At 44.0% G+C, this 21,881-nt stretch overlaps 1 protein-coding gene across 1 annotated transcript; it reads left to right on the top strand.

The window, feature by feature from the left end:
- Positions 1-2,526: 2,526 nt before the first annotated feature.
- On the top strand, positions 2,527-21,422 carry Drgx (Dorsal root ganglia homeobox). The gene is made up of 5 exons (XM_089081443.1): positions 2,527-2,856; positions 3,400-3,643; positions 9,029-9,234; positions 13,984-14,432; positions 18,607-21,422. Exons 1-5 carry the CDS (start codon positions 2,644-2,646, stop codon positions 19,115-19,117), a joined length of 1,623 nt encoding a protein of 540 aa, XP_088937569.1. The 5' UTR covers positions 2,527-2,643; the 3' UTR covers positions 19,118-21,422.
- Positions 21,423-21,881: the final 459 nt, after the last annotated feature.

Raw genomic sequence — 21,881 nt, 5'->3', positions numbered from 1 at the left:
CGATGCGGCATCGCTTTGCTCGTAATTGCCGGCACCAATTATGCAATTAGCGCCGCGCTCTAATGAGCGCGTAGTGTTATACGCGCGGAATCTAAACACCCGGCTATCCGACACCCGCTCGACGTACGGCACGTCAAACCGCATCTTTGTTGGCCCCCTCTGAAACGAGCGATCCGCCCCAAATCGATTTAACTTTTATTAATGCATTATGCGAACAGTATTGATTATATATAAGTTTATTCTTCAGATGATATTTAATTGCCGATATGCATTTCACTATGTGTAAATGAATTTGACCGTTGACTCTACACGGAAAGAACAATTTTGCTAGCAAATCTAAAAATTTGGCCAGATATCTGAAAATAATTTTGTTTTGGGCCTTCAAAAGAATTATGTACAATGTTCAAATTGGTTGCGAAAAGATCAAAAAAATGTTGGCAGTATTATATATGTTTAAGTGTCTTAATCATAATAATTTTGATGGTTCAATAAATTTTTTTCAGATCAGCCCAATATTTAGATTTGCCAGCAAAATTCTTCTTTCCGTGTACCAATCCCTTCCGCCTGCAGTATTTTTAATTTGTCTAGAGTTTTTGTTACATAACATTTAAATTTCTATGTTTATTTTATTTTTTGCAACCTTTTAACGTTAAATATCTAGAACAGAATCATGTTACAGTAACAAATTAGCGCAGAGACAATGCAAGAGAGAGTTTCTCTATTCACAAGCGCTCTTCATCGTGAATACCGTCAGAGCCTTCTTCTGTGTACCGGCCTCCACGCCATAACAAGCATGTAACAAATCCTACGTGGCGTGTGCCAACGTGTAAACACACTCCGCAACACACTCGTGGCCACAATCCGTTCGCCCTGGCGAACACACAGTGGGGGCACCATCGCCGGGGATGATCGCACAATAAAACACTGGCATAATATTTCGCCCGGCTGGTTGAACACCGCAAATACACTCCAGGACCACATGCCGGCCCTATTTCGCGGAGGGTGAGAAGAGACGGGGCAAAAGGGGGGGGGGACGGGTGAGAGACGCGTATGCTAGCGCGTTAGGCGAGGGTGAGATGCCCTTGCGAGCGAACCCCCGCAAAGTCCCATTGCGTACCGCGGGGGAAGCCCGCGGGCCCTTCCGCGGATTAGCCTCGCTACATTTCGTCCCTTCTGTCGGTGCGTATGTCCCGTCATTATGCCTCTAACTCTCTGCAAACGCAAAACCAATGGCACCGCCACCCACCGCGCACGAATTTATGGGGCAGGATGGATCGCGATTGTTTCCTCGAATTATTGGTTGTCATAAATTGGCTACTTATTTCCGCGCTGAATCGTGCTTGATAACTAAAGAAGACTAATATTTTTAATCAATATTTTTTAGATGTAATATTTTTAGACTTAATATTTTGACATACATTTCTTACAGGATTTCTCTGAACTATTTCTAAGAATTATATGTCTTCTCTAATTTTTAGAATTTCGAATTTGGACAAATTCTCTCACCTCATTAACGCAATGAGAGTTGAAAAAGATGTATAAATGTTAAATTAATTTTTTATAATGTCAAACGTCTCTTATTAAAATATCTATTATTTATTTCATTAAAACAAGCAAAAATTGCAATTGTTCAAAATTGTAAATGGGACGTCATTTGATTTAATCGATTTTGAGATGGATGCATCAAGAGTATTTGCTTTTACTTTGGGAGCCTACCGGGGCGGACAAGTAACACGATTTGGCATCACGTTAAAAGTATATTCTGTAGAAGTACGTTTAAGCAGAGAAGGGACTGACTGAAGCCGGCGCGTCATTTTCGCCGGAGGTCAGACGGCCGAAACGAGAATTGCTCGAATTTTGTTAAGTTTGGCAGCAATTACTTTTGATACCCGACACGCGGCTGTAATTGCGTTGGGCCAAGCAGAACGACGGGAGAGGGGTAATAATTCGCTAATATCAATTTCAAATTTCAATTAGTATCATCTCGACGTCCGCCTCTGTGCTTCTCCCCCCCCCCTCTTCTCTCTCTGTCTCCCTCTTTCTCTTTCCCTCTGTCCCTCTCTATTCGCGGACCCCACAGGAACACGCCATGATCTAAAATTCAATTTGTCCCTTCGTACCGGAGAGCCGCAAAGAGAGTAGGAGAGACATAGTGTAGTAACGGCGGATAAAGGGAGAAACGAGAGACGAAGGGGAGACGCCGTGATGGAGCGAGCGAGATAAACAGCCGCACAGAGATAACGGAGGGCGCGCGGGCGGCCGGGAGGGGGGAGGGGGTCGATGGTGATGAGGGAAGGGGGGACCAGGGGTATAGTTAGTGTACACCGGTTCTCTAAAGCCACTCGCGTGCACGCCGTTATATAACGAGAGAGAAACGGCGGGGCCCCGTAGGCACGCGCATGCGCGACATGCCGACCCATTATAAATTGATAACTTCGCCGTTTATTAAGTTCCACGACCGATGCCTGCTTAGGCAAAGAGCCCTCTACGCGTCGCGCCGCTCTCGTTCTCTCTCTCTCTCTCTCTCTCTCTCTCTCTCTCTCTCTCTCTCTCTCTCTCTCTCTCTCTCTCTCTCATCCCGCGCGCAGTTCCTCTCTCGCCGATATATACATTATTTATTTACGCGAGTTTACAATCCCTCTAATGGGGATTGGCGTAATCGGCCACCCATCCGTTCTCCTCCCCGCCTGCCCCTGCCCGCGAGCCCCCTTCCCTCCGCCCCTCCGATATAACTATCCACCCCCGCTGCAGCACGCCGCTGTCGCGCTCCCTCTTAATCATGTTTCACCCCGCTTTCGAAAATCCGCGCGTCGCACGGCGAAATCGGAAGTGGCTCCGATACTCCGCTTACCGAAGGTCATCGCAATATTCTCCGCTACGCATCGGGTCCAGAAAAATCTGACCGGATGGAGGGGCATAAGACGATTTTATATATATATATATATATATATATATATATGTGTGTGTGTGTGTGTGTGTGTGTGTGTGTGTGTGTGTGTGTGTGTGTGTGTGTGTGTGTGTTATATAATTTCATGAGGAAATTCAAATCTACAGATATTTTTTTCAGTCGTGATATGAAGTCCTATTTTCAATAATATTTTAATATTTTAATATTTTAACATTTCTATGATATTTCAATTGTCTAAAATTTAATTATTTAAATCTAAGATAAAGAGATCCACGTGATTATCCGTTAAAAAGATAGACACAAGAGTAATATTTATATTTATTAAGCGTGTGTTCTTATGAAAAATTCTACTTTACGATGTAAAAGCCTCCGCGATATTGTATGGAAAAACCTCGCTCGAATCATTGATCACAGTGATCTTTTTTCTTCTTTTTTTTTTTTTTACCGCGAAAGAGATCATGAAACCAACTGACACTGATGTGTGGTTGCAGATTGGCGCGGTCCACGCCCACCAGCCGAACAATAACCACCAGCATCATCAGCAGCAACAGCAGCAACAGCAACAACAGCCGTCGAGTCAACCGCAGGTGCCGGGTGCTGGTGCTGGAGGGGCCGGCGGGCCGGGGGGCGGCGTGGCCAGGGCCGGAGGCATGTTCTGCTACCACTGCCCCCCGGGTCTCCCAGCGCCGCGATTACCGCCATCCCTGGAGTATCCTTTCGCCCCGACTCATCCCTGTAAGTAAAAATTCGATTCCTCCCGCTGCGGGCGCGCACACATGATATCTTTTCCGACTCTCGCCCCCTCGTCGACTTCCGATCGCATCTCGATTGATGAAAGGCGTGCCGTGCAAAATCGCTGTAAAATGGGGGAATTTTTACATTCATACACGATTATTCATCGAACGTGAAAAAAAGGAAGAGAAGGGAGAGCAGTTTTAAACGGTAATCTTTTGTTGAAGAAATTAAAAAAAAAAAAATTAATGTTAAAGAAATTAAAAATTTAACAAAAAGAAATAAAAACGATGAAAAGTAATACGTCCAAAGAATATACATAAAACAAATCCTCTAAAATATGATCGATCGCTTTTCTTTAAATTTTTTAAAAATTATTTAAACAAATTTCTCAGACAGTCGATGTTGTTTTTCAAGAGATTTATTTTGTCAGAATAATTTTCGAGAAGGAGAAAATTGCGGGACGAAAACACGGTGGGAGAGGACAGTGCGATTGAGAGAAAAAACGAGACACCGGGTATACAGCAGGGAAAGAGGCTTGGGGGGGAGGTGAGGGGGGGAGTAGACTGATTGTACTGGCACTTGCTCTAGCGGAACACATCGATGAAGTTACATTACCGACTAGACCGAGTTACGCAAAGTGGACGCTACAAACTGGACGGCCGCTAAACTTAATTTGCACTTCGAGCCAACTTCCAGTTAAATCGTCCCGCCGGCAGTCAAGCCGAGTCGCTATCCAGAACTTTGACGGCAGTTTGCCTATTCACCGATCGTTTTCCAAGTCGCATCCCATTCCCGATGACGAATTTCAGCCCGGAATGATCGACTCGTCAACTCGCGACCGATCAACCTGTTCTCCAATAATGTATCCAGCAGCAGCGATTTATCGAATTACAGCCGAAAGATTTACCTCACGGAACTCGCGTTTTATTCGACAAAAAAATACCCGGTCGACTCGAAAAACTTTCTTTTGTCATTTTTTCAATTATATAAATATATCAACGTTTTATAATTTTAGAATATAATATATAATATAATAATAACGATATATATATATAATATAATAATAAGAGTATAATAAGAAGAGATTTTTTTTTATCATTTTTTTTTCTTTCTTTCAGTTGCGTTTTCCGCTATCGATTTTCAATCATGAACTTTCAGTTCATGATTGAAAATCGATAGCGGAAAACGCAACTGAAAGCAAACTATGATATTGTTTCAGCTGAATAATGCAAGCAGCATATTACGTTAACTTTGACATTCAAGTTAGTTTAATATGAAGGCAGTTAGATTCCATTATTCCATCAATTTCGAGCTGTCGCAAAATATATATTATTATCCCCAAAGTCTTTGCCATTTATTTCACCCCACGCCCGAATCGTCGCGGATAAATCCAAGAACGTGGGAAGTGTAACACGCGCTCGCGCGCGCCATTCTCTATATTCTCTTTAAAACACAACTCCCATTGAGGCTCATAAATGTGGGAGGCAGCGGTCTCTCTCCGGTAGATGATCGAACAGGGCGTCGAGGTAGACGAGGGAAAGGTTGGGGGTCCGGGCGAACGAGTGTCCTCAGGGACGTCCGGGCACCCTTCCAGCTCCCGATTACCCCCCATCTATCTCCCCCGGTCCCCTCGTTGACTTGTATCCCCCTCTCTCTCTCTCTCTCTCTCTCTCTCTCTCTCTCTCTCTCTCTCTCTCTCTCTCTCTTTCCCCTCCCTCTCCTCTACCCCCCCTCCCCCCGTTGGGATAAACAGATTAGGTAACTACGTGATAAGTCGGTAAGTGGGTTCCCTCGGCCCACGGTCCAGACCCACCGACATTCGCTCTAACATCTAACTACCTCGTTAGTGTCATTAGTAACGGTCGGGGTGTCATTAGATTTCGTTCTCTACGTAGTTTTTCCACGGGTCCACCGCCACCGTCTCCTCCCTGGGTAGCCGGTAGCATTCGAGAGCGACTTGCAGTTCGCAAGTGCAACGGATACGGGCGATCATGGAGCATCGTGACGTGCATTTGGAATAATTTTGAATTGCTCACCGGCACTGTTTATACACGTGTGAAAATGCAAAGTCATTGTGTACAAGGAAAATTGAATTAAATTAAATTAAATTTTAACATCGATTTGAGGGTACCTTTACCATATTTTTTTTTTTACCACTGAAGACGACTCAAATTCTAGTCGAAACGTTTGGCATTTTTTATTAATAAACGAAGTTAAAATTAAACATATAATTGCGCACCATTTACTGCGCTGATTCTCATTAGTCTTACCATTATTATTATATCGAGAATCTTTTTTTCTTTTAAATTTGAATATAATTCGATCTTTTTTCGAAGACGAAATTGTGAAAGAATTTGATTTTTACATATCTTCGACTTGTCTTTTCATGGATTTTAAATTAATTTTTAAAGAACCGATTGCACAAATATTTATATTATATATATATATATATATATTTAAAAAATTTAAATAGATAAAAAGGTTACATGAAAAGCAACATTGAGTAATCTCAGGCAATGATTTCTGCGCTAAGAGTTTATTAAATCTTATTTAAACAACATTTGCGTTACCTTTCGTGAGGAGCTGACAAGTGTGAATTAATGATGCTCTACGGTTTGCGCTCGCAGAAAATTGATTATCTCTCTTCGTGTTTTCTATAGGCAAAATGTGTCACGAAAAGAAATCGCGCGTGCGTTTCGAGCGCAAAAGTCGCCGGGCTTCTCTCTCTCTCTCTCTCTCTCTCTTTCTCTCTCTTTCTCTCTCTCTCTCTCTCTCTCTCTCTCTTCTGTACTTGGGGTACTACTAATAAATTGGATCAGACCGACTCCCGATGAGTTGTACGAGTTGTCTGGATTCGGGCTTTACTTCGGTCCGACTTTAATCTAAGATCTTGAGTGGATTTCAGTTTGGGGCACCGGCAAATTTATTTAGCCGCCGCGGTCGTCGCCCGATTCGCTTCTCGATCTTCATTTTCTCCATGGCTATAATAGCCATGACAGTCGTTGCTTATTGATACATCGAGAATGGGAGAGGGAAGGGATGGAAGTCCGCATTATAGTATATTTTGCAGAATGATCGTATCGCTATTATCGAGTTGACGTTTCATCAATTTGATATTACACATGAAAGAATTTCTCTTCTAGCTTTTAAAATCAAGGAAAGAACAATGCTTTTACTGTAAAATCTAAAAATTTAGATCAGAGATCTGTAAAATAATCTTGTTAGACCATTAAAATTTTGATGCAGGATTTTTAAGTATAACGATACTGAAAAACTTTTTTATATTCTAACAATCAATTCAAATGTTTCTATCCTACGTAATTACTCTGATGGGTCAACAAAATTATTTTTCAGATTTATATATCCAGCAAAACTATCCTTTCCTGTCGTTAAGATCGATATCCATGAAAATTCTGCCAATAAAATTATCGGATCACGAGCAGAGAGAAAGATATATATATATATATATATGTAATTTTTGCTTGTTGGTTGAACGTATAGCAATTTTTTTCTGGACTAAACGATAAACAAGTGCAGTGCCGTTCGCATGTTGAAATAAATCCATATCGGCACGATAATCGCGCAGACAGGAGCACGAGCGGAAACGAAGTTTTAAGTGCATCCGCGAGTCCGCAACGTCGTTAAACGCCCTGATAAAATATCCGGCGCGGCGGCAACGAAACGCCCCGCGAATCGTTTATTTTCGCGTGCGTGGCTTAAAGCGAAAATCCTCGCGGATCCTCATTGATATTAATTTTGCATACGATACGGGAGATATCGCGGAGCGATACCTCCCGCGTACCGGTATAACCGCGCGTCCGCGACAGTTATGAAAGTTCAGCGGCATCGGGGCGAAGTATCTCGATGCGCCCCTGTGTGGATGCAACTATGTGAGGGAACCCCTATGTGAATGTGATAGCGCAACACCATCATGCGTTCATCGTTATCCCTCTCTCTCTCCCCCTCCCTCCCTCTCTCTCTTTCTCTCTTTCCCCCCCTCTGTCTCTCTCGCCGTTATCATTCTCTGTGTCGAGAGGATGAAAGGGGGAGAAGGAGCGAAAGAGAAAGAGGAAAGAGAGCAAAAGAGGAGGAGGAGGAGACATTGTGCGAGAGAGAGAGAGAGAGAGAGAGAGAGAGAGAGAGAGAGAGAGAGAGAGAGAGAGAGAGAGAGACGCCCGGACGGCGGAGAGAGAGTGGCATGAATTTTTATGAGCTTAGGAAATTAATTTGTGTTTTTCGTTAAGCCCCGGCTTAGCGCCGCGGTAATTAATTGCGCTGATTGCTCTGCATCATTGATGAGCGGTTCCGGCCGCTTCGTAACGTCTGCTCCCACCTCGTGTCTCGTTGTATGCGCGCGTATCCGACCGATGCCTTTATTTATCGGCGCTTCACTTTTCGATCCTTCACTTTTCGATCGCGCTGCGCGCGCGATCGCAGTTAACCACGAGTTTCCCCGAACATTTTTAATCAACATATCCCGTCTGCCTTGCGCGATTGGCAGACGGCGGTAAAAAAACGAAACGCGCGTGCTGAGCTCGTACGAAAATACTCGACCGAAAATAATATCATTATATATTAATGGATTTCTGCTGAAACGCCAAATCGATTATCGAATGCCAATGCTGCAAGCCTTCTTTAACGAATTCGCTTATTGATAGTTGAGGAAAAAGAAAAAAAAACGCAAAAAGATGTAGAGACGAAAAATTTAATTATCGCACTTGCTAAATGAAATTGTATTAATTGTATTAAGAATTGGGGGGCGCGAGATATTTCGCACAATCCTTCTTTTACGCTAACGTAAAGTTACCGCGAAAAAACGAGGAATTATGTTGATCATTTTATTTTGCAATAACGCTTGCTGTATAAATTTGAAAATTCCGCGAGATTGTCAGTAACTCACAAGTTTCTGGAAGTTACCGAGTTTCGCAAACCCTAGTCAAGCACAGTCAAATATGCGGAGTACCGAACTAAGTTCTCCTGGAACTTCGCAAATTCGAATCTATCAAGAATTAAAAGGCGAAACTTCGCCGAACTCGTCCTTTCAAAGTGAAAACATTTTCTTTCTATCGACACACATACGCACAATTACATATTACTTATAATTATAAATTATAATAATATATTATATAATACAGCTAATAAAAATTAATGCAAAATATATTTTTAACCATATTCATTAACATTTATTGACTTACCGTTACTCGTTAAAACATTTTAATTAATTTTCACTTGTATCGTCAACGCTATTTTTCTAAATTCTCGCAAGGAAGTTAATATTTGCACGAATTAGAAACGATTTTCCGATTATTTTCGGACGATATTTTCTAACGTATTGAACGTAGGCGTAAAACAGCTACTTTGCAATTTCTCCCGGATTTATTACAGATACTAGTTATTCCGCCTATCATCCAGCACTGCACGGAGTTGGCGAGGATTCCTTCGTGCGGAGGAAACAGCGGCGAAATAGGACAACTTTCACCCTCCAGCAACTGGAGGAACTCGAGTCCGCCTTCGCGCAGACTCACTACCCGGACGTCTTTACGAGGGAAGATCTAGCCATGAAGATTAATCTCACGGAAGCGAGAGTGCAGGTGAATATGTCAATAATACCCATAGAAATCTCTCTTATCGTCGGACTTAGCCCTTTCAATCCTAATCCAATTATATTATATTTTTTAAACAAATATATATATATACATATATATATGTGTAGATTGAGATGAAACGAAAAATAGGTATTTCCGGCATTACTCGATTAGGCAATATTTTTAACGCTTGTCAATCTTTTAACTTTTTTAAATTTATTAAGTAAATTCAAGAAACATGTAGTTCACTTTCCTTATTTTCCTATTTTTTTTTTAAGTCTCGCGTCTCTACAAAAATCTGATTAAGTCTTTCTCTCAAGTTATAAACAATTTTTCAAATATAAGCAGCCGCGTGTGTTGAATTTATTATTAACTTATAATTATTTACCTCGTTCACTTTTATTTCGTCAGTATTTCTCATAAAGTATCTTATACCGCATGTAACGTAATAATATTCGTAATCGGATTAAATTATAAAAAGGATCTATTAGAATAAGGGAGATGCGAATAAATTTATGCCGGAAATGCGGTGCATTATATTTAAGGATATATTAAAACAGGTTACTTGAAAGTATGTTAATCACGTTGTATAATCACGTTTATTCGATAACGTGAAAGCACGTGCATTAAAACTTCACAGAATGTTCGCATCCGCTCGCGTCCGAGCATCGGCAGCGGCGAGCTTAATCTTTTAATGCGTCTCAGCGCATTGAGATTGGATTCCGCGTTTTAATGCGATGAGAAAATTACGCGCGGCAACGCCCGGTAATTTTTTGTCCGCCTTCCGTAGCGTTAAGTAGAGAAATTCCGGGAACATTTTTCGCGCGCCATATACGCGCTTTTGGCGTAATATTTCGGCGGAGCGCACAATAGAATGTGCTACTCGCCTACGTATCCATTAGTATCCAAATGATTATATCGCGAAAAATACGCGCAAACCGGATTTCGCGATCCAAAGCGAAATTTCGACAAATTTTTTTTTTTTTTTTTTTTTTTTTAATCGATTTTTGTCCTTTGCCGCGCTCCCGGTTTTAAAAATTTGCCATATTTATAATTTATCGTACGAAAAATAACGCATCGTATATTTTATGTATGACATTGCGTGACGTAGATGGGGAAGAGCGCGCGAGATTTAGCCGGGCAAAATCGCGAAAATATTTCGCGAATTCGAACAACTGCGATTGAATAAAAAGGGAAATCCGCGAAAGATCGCGATGAGTGATCGATTGTCTGGCGGCAGCGCGGGTGTTGCCGCAAGGACGAGAACGAAGCTGTACAGAGGGATGAAACAGGACGAGAGGACGAGAAGGGGAGGGGGGGGACCCGTGGACCCCCAAGAGGCGCGCTGACACCCTCGACCTGACGTAATCTTCTGACAGAGTAAGCCGGTAATCTCTGGGATTACTTTGTATTCCTGGCTACGTCCTCACGGCCATATTTACTCACACCGCCGTAATTCGCGCTGAGAATCCCTGCAGCGTAACAGCGATTCCCGCCTAAAATCCTGTCGGAACATCTGCACAGGATATCTGATTACCAATGGCGGCTTTTGATTTCTCGGCAGACGCCGAGCGTGCGATTCCGGGAGATATTTTCGCGTACGCAATTACATGATTATAGATATGTAATACGTGTCTCGATGCTCAAAATTCGTTTCGAATTTGACATCACGATTATTTCGCGCAACGCAATTTATATTTTTATATCTTTTATTCTTTTTTTTAAATAATTGCATCGTAGGTCCCGACAAGCCTGAAAGAGTCATGAGTGTCCCGGCACTTTGTCCTCTCGTCATTAATATCCTGACTCGCGAAGGATCCTCGATCACAAAGTCTAAGAGGCAGCCTGGCGTGCATTGTGCGAATTTACGAAGCCGAGGAGGCTGCAATCTCTACGAGAGAAAGAGAGACGGCAATGTAATGTATACATACGATAATGAAAGAGACAGAAGGGAAACGGCGAGGAACTAGAGGTGGGAAGGGGGGGGGGGAAGAGGCGGTTGGTCTGGCTGTGACGCAATTACGGCGCAGACTCATTGTTTCATTAGCGAAGACAAAGAGAATCTGGAATAATGGACAAATAGGCGCGTTTATGTAGCGCCCGTCCTCTTCTCCAGGCTCCAATTAGAACCTCCTAGATGGGGGACAGGCATTGGGAGGGGGGGGGGGGGAAGAGGCTGAAGGAGGGTCCGCTGTATCGCGCCGAGGCACGTACCACACGTCGTACGTCTCGTCATCACACACACACACACACACACACACACACACACACACACACACACACACACACACACACACACACACACACACACACACACACACACACACACACACACACACACACACACACACACACACACACACGCACGCACGCACGCACACACGGCTGGTGCACGTATGTGGCCTTCCCCGGCTGGTGTGCGTGCGAGTCGTTGCACACGTATACACGCATGTGCGAGGCCGACAATTACCGGCGTGCGTGAATTAGACGCGCGTCAAACGCTGCTCGCACCTGCGCTCGTGCGACGCGCCGGGGGGGATGATGCTCTGAGCACCGCGATTACGTCGGCTCGCCTATTTTCGGTGATCGGATTTCGCGGAAGCCCCTCTCTTCTCTCTACGCGGTTATTCACGCTCCTTCGGACATGTAAAACGCAAAAAAAATTTCACCCCCCTCCCCCCCCCCCCCCCTCCCGTACCGTACGGAGTAAAATCCTCGAGAAAGATAGCTCGATATATGGAAAATTGGCACATCCGTCCTACGAGGTAGTTTCGATGAAAATATTTCGAACTCGCGGATTGCGAGTATCGCGAGAATTGGAAAGAGAATTTCTATAAACGTGGATTTATATTGAAAAGCGATTTCCTTTAATTTACAAGCTGATGGAAAAACAGCGTTTCATGAATTAATCGGTGGTTATCGTTGTCATCCGTTTTAAAAAGCGCGTCGCAATGATACAGGTGCGATCGGTAATCCCGCAACAAAAAAGCGCCCGTTCAACAAGGACGTGGCCGATTAAAAACGTTTTATGCCCATTATCAACGAATTTCGGATTAAATTTGTATCGAAAAAAAAAAAAAAAAGTGGAAAGGAGAGATATCGCGCGAGGGTGGAAAGGAAAACGACGGTGGTCCCTACGGAACCATGGCTTTGTTCCCAGCTATTACTCGCTCCCCTCCTGCCCTCTCCCTGTAACCCTTAGGATATTATATCTCCCCGTCTCCCCTATCCTCGCGCGATGTTCGAGGTGGCGGTGGAGAGTCGTACCCATCGTATTTATTTTATTAAACCATTTTCCGAGCTTCCTCCTGCAAAAGTTCCGCGCTCGAATGTAAGATAATCATTTTCGAGACCCATTACACAGGACGTGCCAATCCTATTTCAGCTCTTCTTGCTAAAGATTTTTTTGTGAAATCCCGCCCCCCCCCTCTCTCTCTCTCTCTCTCTCTCGTTGTATTTGATTTTTTAAAAAATAATGTATCTCGAAAACTTGTTTAACAAAATTACTATATTTTTCAATGCATTATTACTTTATCGCCATTGGATTTTTTTAAATTAATCGTCTAATCTGCTGTAACAAACTAATAGTTTTATCATACAGATATAAATTTTACTGGCAGATCTGATTGAAGATTCCGCGTGAGGACCCGATTATCGTGCATTGTCGGGACAAAAGTCGGCGGAGAACCGCTGGGTGTAATAAAGTCTATTTCAGCCGGTATTATGTCAAGTTAGCCTCGTTAGCGGAACTCGAGCTTTTTAAAAAACACTCGGCCGCCGTGGTTGCTGTCGGCTCGTTGAACATGCACAGCGGAAAGTGCCCCCGGCCTCCCAACCGCCCCCTCCCCCACAGTCCACCGACCAACCTGCCGCACCCTCGTGCTTTTCTCTGCCTCAGAATGCCCCCCCTCCCCCTCCCCCTTCCCCTCCCCCCCGCGCATGCAATTATCCTTGCACATTTGCGGACGTTGCGGAGTGCCGTGTAGATACGACCGTCCGTCTCATTTTTCTCCCATCCGTCTGTCTCTTCCCCGCTCGTTTCTGTGACTTTCACGAGACTTAACCCTCTCTCGTCTGCGCGGGTAGCATAGTCGGATGACTGAGATGTCGAGAATATTGAATCAGAGAATTATGCAAACTTCCGCGAAGTTGGCTTTTGAGAAGTTTAGCTTCCCTGGATACCCGTGTATCACGATATGATATTTATTCATATTTAGGTAACCTAAAAATCGCATTATGGAAAAGACATGAAACATATTAAAGATACAGGATAAAAACGTGGAGCAAAAGTTATTATTGTTTTAGCGGTTGTTCAGTGAATTGAACAAATATTTGAACGTATATATTTCCCCACGATGTCGATGTACCGTTATAAATTTGAAATTAATATGAGCAATATATTTTCTTCATGCAAAAAGAGTTTCAAAATGATTTAATTCCTATTAGGAGGAATAATAAAGGAAATTTTAATTCGATATAAAAAAATTTGATTATCGAATTGTTATAGTGCCGTTAGTTCATTGTAAGTCCGCTAAAAATAATGGCACGTGATTGGTGATATAATTATTTCAATTTATTTAATATATAGATATTTAACACTTTAGATATTTAACACTTTAAGCTCCCGTTTCCGAGTAATGGCTATGATCTCTTTCAGTGATTTAATTCCGTAACTTATAAAATTTTCGCATCGAAGTTCCCTGAAGCTTAAGCATCGCGTTAATTTATTCTAACCGCGATGCTCATAATTTCCAGGTATGGTTCCAAAATCGGCGGGCGAAATGGCGTAAGAGCGAGCGACTGAAGGAGGAGCAACGCAAACGCGAGGGCGGAAACGGCGGCGGTGGCGGCAGCGGCGGCGGTGGCAGCGGCGGCGGTAGCGGCGGTGGTAACGTGGAATCCTCCGCTCTGGCCGCGCCGACGTCTTCGTCGGCAGGCCTGAGTCCCACGGGAAATGATCCGGAGGGCACCACGACCAGCAGCAGCGCCGCCGACACGGAGGACGCCGTGGCAGAGGGAGCCGGAGGTGGCGGCGGCGGCGGTGGCTCCAGAAGCCCCAGCACGACTTCCGCCTCGGTCAGTCCCCGGCCCCAACCGAGTCAGCCGTCCCTGGGTGGTGTCTCGACGCCACCGCCGACCCCCATAAGGGCGCCGCCGCCGCTGCCGCCGAGCACCGTGGGGGGCCTCGGACCACCCGCCGAGAGGTGAGCTCTTAGCTTCGTTTGTATTTACGTCTTTAGGAAATATCTTCCTCCTCCTTCCTGTACTCCTCTCTCTAACGTCCCCCTCTCCCTTTCCAACCCCTTATAAACTCCCGGGCGATTTCAGCGAGCGGGTGGGTACAAGCGCCACTGAACACCGCCGGCCGGATGCTCGATACGCGCCATTAAACCACTCTTCGTGTTGGCATCGCTGCCCCCGACGCCCGCCGGTTAAACCGCTTCTTCTCCTGTAGCTCCCCCTTCGCCTCTTCCGCACGTCGTCATAGCCACTCGTATAATCATGATAATCGTCGCCTCGTTAAACTACAGCTTCCACGACGGGAGTCAACGACGACGGTGGCGACGGCGGTGGCGGGGGCAGCAAAGCGATGCGCGCTACTTTTCGCTCTGAACCTTTGTCTCGTGAAACTAAATGGCGTCTCGCGTTTACGACTCGCATGTCGAGAGGAAGAAGCGTCGAGACAAGCTGTGGAGCTAAAGAATTTGCGACGGGTAAAAAGGTTAAAGAGCTGGCAACGGTTTTTCGCGGTTGATGTTGTCATTCCGGGAGCAAGTGGGTTAAAACGTTTCAAAATTATTGACCTTTAGCAGATTATTAATAATATTATCGCGTTATCGTTATCATAGAATAATCTTATTTTTATCTTCCGCTTGTAATCTCATATAATTTAGTACGTATTCTTATGAATGCCATAAAAATATTAATTTAAACTGTATATATATTTTTTAAATAGTAATGTTATATAAGTAATAATGTTATTATTTATATAAATTTTAATATTTATTTAAATAATTTTTCTGTAATAAAAGATTTTGATATTTCCTCGATATATTTCCTATGAAAATATTAATCTTTATAAATATGTATTTATTATTATTATTATTATTATTATTATTAAAAATATTAAAAAAGAGATAAAAAAAATATGTGCATAGGTAGAAAAATATTTACGTTACATAAAATATTTGTACGAGTCGCGGTCTCATCGGCCGCATAAGAGGGCTGGTGCACGTCCGAGAAATCGGAAAGGGGCGATTTATCCCGCTCGCGATTCTTTCCGCGGGGACCGAGCATTCGTTTATAATCCCCGAGACGACGACGACGACGACGACGACGATGGGCTCTCTGCGGATTGACGTGGAGGCCGGGAACAAAAAATGCCGAAAAACACGCGTAGCAAACATGCGTAATACTTATGTGAAGAGGGCACGTTAGACGCCGACAAGACGACGACGAAGAGAGGCAGCGAGAGGAGTCCATGGGGTCGGGGAGGGTTGGAGGGGAGGGGAGCCGGTACCGGGGTCGAGGGAAAAGGTAAAGAAGAAACAGGCAGGAAGATACTCCTTCGCCGTCCCCGCAGTTGTAATTTATTTAAAACCGCTCGCCGTAAATATATCCTCATCATTTATTCAGAGGAACGGCGAAGCTCCTGCGGGGGGTCGCGGGCGGAGCGGGAGAGAACAGGGAGAAAGGGGGGAGGCGGAGGGGGGAGAGGTCTAAGCTCTGCGTTCCTTCTTACCTTAGCTCTACCTAGCTACCTTAAGAGCGACTGGCTTCTGCCGGCTGCTGGCTGTATAGGGGCGGATCCGCGTCGCAAAGATGTTGTCTCGTCGCTAGATCGCCTCCTTTGTCTCGCGATTCTCTTGGAAGGTTGCGTAAGAATTGATTACGCGTTACTCTTAGTTAGAGTCCGGTGAGAGGTAGACACTCCTGTATCTTAGAAATTGCGTTTATACGCGGCTGATAAAACGCGACCTCTTCCACGCCGAAAGACGATCGACTCGGGCGGAGTGGCAAAAGTACGGGCGCAAAAAAAATTTCGTTTTCCCAATGGTGGAAATTTGTATTTAAAAAACCTTAAAATGCAGTATATATAAATGATATCGTGTGATACATTTATCTCAGAAAAGCTTTCCCTGTCTCTCTCTCTCTCTCTTCCTCTGTCACTTTTTATTACTCGTTTTAGCTCTTCTTACGCTACATTCACTATCGGTAGAGCTGAAAGCGTTTAATGTTATTGAATTTTAAATAAAGATTTTAATGGAGTCTTATTACGCGGGAAACGCGACCTCGTCGTAGGTAATATCGTAGTTATCGACGTCGTTACTTATCTAGAAGCGATTATAGAATAAAAAAAAAACTAGATATATCTGAGTAAAATGGAGCGCGTAAATATTAATTAAAATAACTAAAATGATCACACGTGTATTTCAATTGAATAATGGGTTCCGCAATGGAAATTCGTAGAAAGGAAAGAGTAGACAGAGATACGAGGTGACAAAAAAAAAGGACATTTAAAATCGCGCGTATAATTTGTTTTCGTGTTGGTAGAATTTTAGAAATTTTTATCGGCAAAGGATATTTTTTTTTTAAGAATATGAATATCCCATATCATAATTAATGAAGTTCAATATTTAATTTAATAAAAATCAAGAACACATGGTAAAAAAAGTCGACGAACGATTAATCATCTAAAAATTTTATTCTGCCTCGCGTCACTTCCAAAAACTACCGTTTATGTCATATTTCTTTTCTTCTCCCGCAATGATTTTTCGTTTCGCGCGGATGTTACATCTTACATCCGTACGTTTCTGCACAAGGTAACGTTTCTGCGTTTCAGCCGTGATCCCCCTCGTACATCCTCGTACACTGTAATTTGACACCGCAACTCAGTGCAGAGTAAACGCGTCGATAAGATAGCGAGATATACTGATAAGTCGCGCTTCGTCCATCACGCAAGCGGCATCGGTGTGCACGTACGCGTTTGCGCGCGCGCGCGCGCGCGTGTGTGTGTGTGTGCATGTAAGCAAACGAGCGCACGTAGGTAAGGCGTGCATGGTAGACTACGCGGCTAATTGCCGCTAATTATCGCGCTTACCGCGGTTCGGCTCTTCCTCTTGCCGCCACCGCCGTCTTCGTCTCCGTCGCCCCCGCGCGCCGCGGTTTGCCACCCCCTTCTCTCTCTCTCTCTCTCTTTCTCTCTCTCTCTCTCTCTCTCTCTCTCTTCCTCTCTCTCTCTCTCCCCTCCGACTCCCTTACGATTCACAACCCCTCCCAGGCAACCACCTGAAATCCGTTACTCTCTGGTCTGCCGACGAACTGTAGCGTCTTTCCTCTACCCTCGCCGCCCCCTCCTCCCCCACTAACGACCTAAATGCCGTGGGCTGCCTGCCGTAACTCCTGTCCGCCCCCCCCCCCCCCCTGCGTCCTCCGCCACCCTTCCCTCTCTTCGCCCTGTCCTCCCCCCCTTCCCCGTCGATCTCGGCTTCGACTCGAGCACCGACTCGAGCTCGTTACATTAATTAAACAATATTTGCGATTAATATTTGAGATAATCATCAGCGCCTCAAAGCAGCCTCCGCTCCTCTCGGAGGATGCGGAACATCGCGCGTGCTAATCGGATTAGCGCTTGTGAGGCTGCGGCTCCTCCTCCTCTCTCTCTCTCTTTCTCTCTCTCTCTCTCTCTCTCTCTCTCTCTCTCTCTCTCTCTCTCTGTTTCTCCCTTCCGTTTTCGGTTTCCGTCTTTCTCTCGCACTTGATTCGTGTCTACTTGTCTGTCTCTCGCTTTCGCTACGCTGATACGCCGGTAGTTGGAATCGCGCGAAATTGCGACGTCCTTTTGGCGATAATCGCGCCGGTGCTTGAAATAGCGTTAATTCGCGGACGAGTTAAGGATCGTTTCCGGCGTGATGATTGAGACATTTCTGTGTCGATGTGCATCAGTGCGCGTCAATTGTGCTATTATCACGAATTTAAGAAATGATGTTATGAAACAATAAAGAAACAAATTTTCTCTGTTTATCAAAAATACATATCTTATTTTAAAGATAATCAATCGCGGACACAAAATAGTCTTGATCCACCTTCAAAATTGAAACTTTTATGTCAAAATTTTTAATTGAGCCACTGTGCCTTATGTCGCTAAAAGCTTATATTTAAGTATAATAATTTTGTCAATTTTGTCAAAAAGGAATATTTTTTTTAAAGAAATATATTTCGTATTGTTCCTGTTAGATTTTTTATTTATTTTTATAAATATATATTTTCTAAATTTATAAATATATATTTTTTAAATTACAAAAATATATATTTTTAAAATTTATTTTTATTTCTTCTCCGATTTATATTCATTTTTCTCTCTTGCCGAACTTTCAGCACCACGGGGATAGGCGCGGGCTTCAGGCCGGTGGAACCACCGACGTCCCTTTTCTTCTCGCCCCATTTGGCCGCTCAGTTCTCGCCGCCGCTCTTCGGCAACAAGATCGTCAGCAGCGCGTCGACGTCGCTGACCTCGACGACGCCGTCGTTGTGGACCACTAGCGACCAACACCGGCCGAGTAGCCTTCAGGAGATGCTGTCTTGGTCGCCGACCGGCTGGCCCGGTTCCATTTGCGGCTGTTGCAAACCCGGCACTACCGGCACCGGCACCACCGATCTCCACCGGAGCAACAGCCTGGCCGAGCTCCGGAGGAAAGCTCAGGAACACTCGACCGCCTCGGCCCTCCTCGGCGGCCTCGCCGGTTTCCCCGGGGGGCTACCTCTGCCTCTACCCTTACCGTTGCTGCCGCCCTTGCTGGGCCTCTCCAGGCGACCAGAGCACCATCATCATCACCACCTGCCTGGCGTGGTGCATCAAATACAGCCCACCACCAAGGAAGATCCCTAGGATCGCCTCGACGAATGCCAGAATCGTCTCGTAGACGATGAACGTAAAGACGTATGTCAAAGGGATATCCCGCGCGTATCGGATGGTTGCAAAATTGAAGCTCGACTGCGGTATAACGATTTCGGTGAGTTCGGATATCGATGCTATGTAAGAGTCGAATAATGTTACGTATGAAGGATGCCATAAATATATATATATACAAAATAATTTAAATATGTTTCTGTGTTCTCTTTCATACCGCACATTTAGAATTATTATTATAATTTTTACGCCCGAAGTAAATATTATTAGAAGAAATAATCTTCCCAATTAGATTCAATTTTTAGTCATGAATTTAAAAGCCTTGGATTAATAATGGATTAAGCGAAAATGTAACGTTGAGAGTCGAACTCACCGATATCGCACCGCCATGTTTGACATCTTCAAAAGTGCTTTTCTTATCGTAATTGCATTTTAATCTTGTCGCATTTTTGGACGGAAAAATGTTTTTTCTGAGTTTTTTCGACGTTACGAGTTGTTCGAGCGAGTTTAAGAGTCTCAATTCCGGAGACGACGAAGAATTAACGAAGCACAATGCTACGAGGTGATAACTTGGCTCCGTAAGGCGACTCGCGCAAACACCGCAAACTGTCATTCATTCATATTGTCTTCGATTGCGCCTTGTTAAAATAAACATGGCGCGAATCCTGTTAAGAAATCTTGCGCAATCTTGATAGACCTTATTTTAGTTCGTACAACACGGTGGATTTTTTAGAAGAAAAAAAAGAATTTCCATTCGCAGCAAATTTGACACCTGCATTTTCAGTTATGCTTCAGACGAGATCGACCTTGCGAAATTCTGACATTCTATGAAATTTTTAATTCTTTGCACTTTCTCTTTAAAAGGTACCAATAAATTATTTGCGACTACTGTTAATATTTCTATCGAGCTCCCTATTGTTTATTGGATTTTAACAAAAATGAGAAACAAACAAGATACCATTAATACGCAATAAACCGTTAAATAATGTAGCGCTATCAATTTGCACATTACTTTGTTTATATCCGCGGACGGTGTAAATAGGCAGGGCGCATTACAATAATCTTCAGTAGTATTCTCAAAACACATAAACACTTTTTCTTACACATATGTAACCAACAACAATAGCGTGTGAATCTCCATATTACGTAGAATTTATATTTTATTTATTGCGACCTAGACACATTTATATCACCATCGTTCACTCATCATCGACAACGTACGAAAATCGTTCTGTTCCAGTGACCGTAATGTAAAAAGTTTGGAGCGAATCCGTTAATCTCGCGGCGGAGAAGCGTTTCCGAGAGAAAAAAGAATTCCGCGAGAGGAGGAAGAAGCCGGATTTCGGACTGACGTCTTGAATTTGCAATGCTAAAATGTCGCGATACGCTTTGTATTGTACATAAATGAGAATAACCGCGGCGGGAGAACGGAAACGAGAACGCAACGCGAGAGCGACGCATCGAAACCCCTGCGGAGATGTGTTGGTGGTGGAGGTGTTTACGGATGGTTTCGTTTCCTTTCACGCGAGTAGGAAGACGCGACGGACCAACACGTGCCTGATGCGCTGTATATTCAATTGCTCGACACGCTCGACCAGTCGATTCGTTCAAGCCACGCGAACAGGCTCGAGTGTGCACTCATCGTAAAATTCCTATCAGCGGGGGTTGAAACCGATATAGTAATCTCGATTGGAATTCGGCGAGAAAGGGAAAACGTCTTCTCGGATCCTCGAGTGAAATTTCTCTCGCGGAAATTGTGTCCGTTTTAATCCCTGGCTGCCGGTAAAAGGAAGAAACTCGTTTCGAGTTGGCTACTACTCTTACATGCCTTAAAAAAAAAAAAGCTCGTCGATCCGGCGATATTAACCGATTTCAGATCTTTGCTACGTTTGGTTGAGTACCGTAATGAATCAAATAAAATCCGTCGTTTTGACGCAGAAATTAAAAAAAGAGAGAGAGAGAGAGAGAGAGAGAGAGAGAGAGAGAGAAGCGGCCGAGAGGGGAGGATTACGGAACGGATTTGGTTTGATAATTACGCGTAAATTCGACGAGATAACGATAATTCCGTTTATGTCGTAATCCCACTGGATTTTCGCGAAGCGAAAGGCGTAGAAGCGAAACGAACGTAGTTATTTGTAGAGACCTGTATATTACCTCCCGATAAATAGTCAGTGCTAATCAAAGATAGTCTAATAAAAAGGTATAGCGTAAGGTAGCGATTAATTGTGTAGTCAGAAACTGTGGTAGCGATATATCGAATAAACTTGTTCTCTCATGTGATGAATCCTGGTGTATAAATCATTCGTTCGCATAATTAAGTTTCACCATCCTCCGGCGCTGTGGCGGGGGCTTGTAAGAGTATCCGAACTCAGTTATCCTGCATTTCGCTCCACCGTCCGGATTTTCCGTCCCGAAAATTCCGATTCCATAACTTATTTTGCCGTGTAGCACGTTATCGTGAGATTGCATATCGTGGATATCGCGATTCGATCTCGGCGCAATAAGTTCTCCATCCTCGCGTCCGCCAATGGCATTCGAGGGGCCATCGGGGAGAGCGTTCGCTCGACCCCGTATAGACAAATAATTGTGCCATAACTGAGAACAGCCGAGAACCGATCCACCAAGTAAACCGGTAAAAACATAGGAGATAGAAGAAATAATGTAACAGCGCGAGGAACGAAGAGAGAGAGAGAGAGAGAGAGAGAGAGAGAGAGAGAGAGAGAGAGAGAGAGAAGATACGGCC

Source organism: Pogonomyrmex barbatus, unplaced genomic scaffold (genome assembly GCF_055798465.1).
Source record: "Pogonomyrmex barbatus isolate J1 unplaced genomic scaffold, ASM5579846v1 scaffold5, whole genome shotgun sequence".
NCBI lineage: Eukaryota > Metazoa > Arthropoda > Insecta > Hymenoptera > Formicidae > Pogonomyrmex > Pogonomyrmex barbatus.
Note: the sequence above shows the minus strand (reverse complement) of the source record. Positions and strands in the feature narration are given on the sequence as shown.

Excerpts from the sequence above, each read along its gene's own strand:
- Drgx (XM_089081443.1), top strand. The coding sequence starts at position 2,644 with ATGGGGATTGGCGTAATCGGCCACCCATCCGTTCTCCTCCCCGCCTGC. Across the intron at positions 2,857-3,399 it reads CGATACTCCGCTTACCGAAG|ATTGGCGCGGTCCACGCCCA; the intron begins GTCATCGCAATA and ends GTGTGGTTGCAG. Across the intron at positions 14,433-18,606 it reads CTCGGACCACCCGCCGAGAG|CACCACGGGGATAGGCGCGG; the intron begins GTGAGCTCTTAG and ends CCGAACTTTCAG.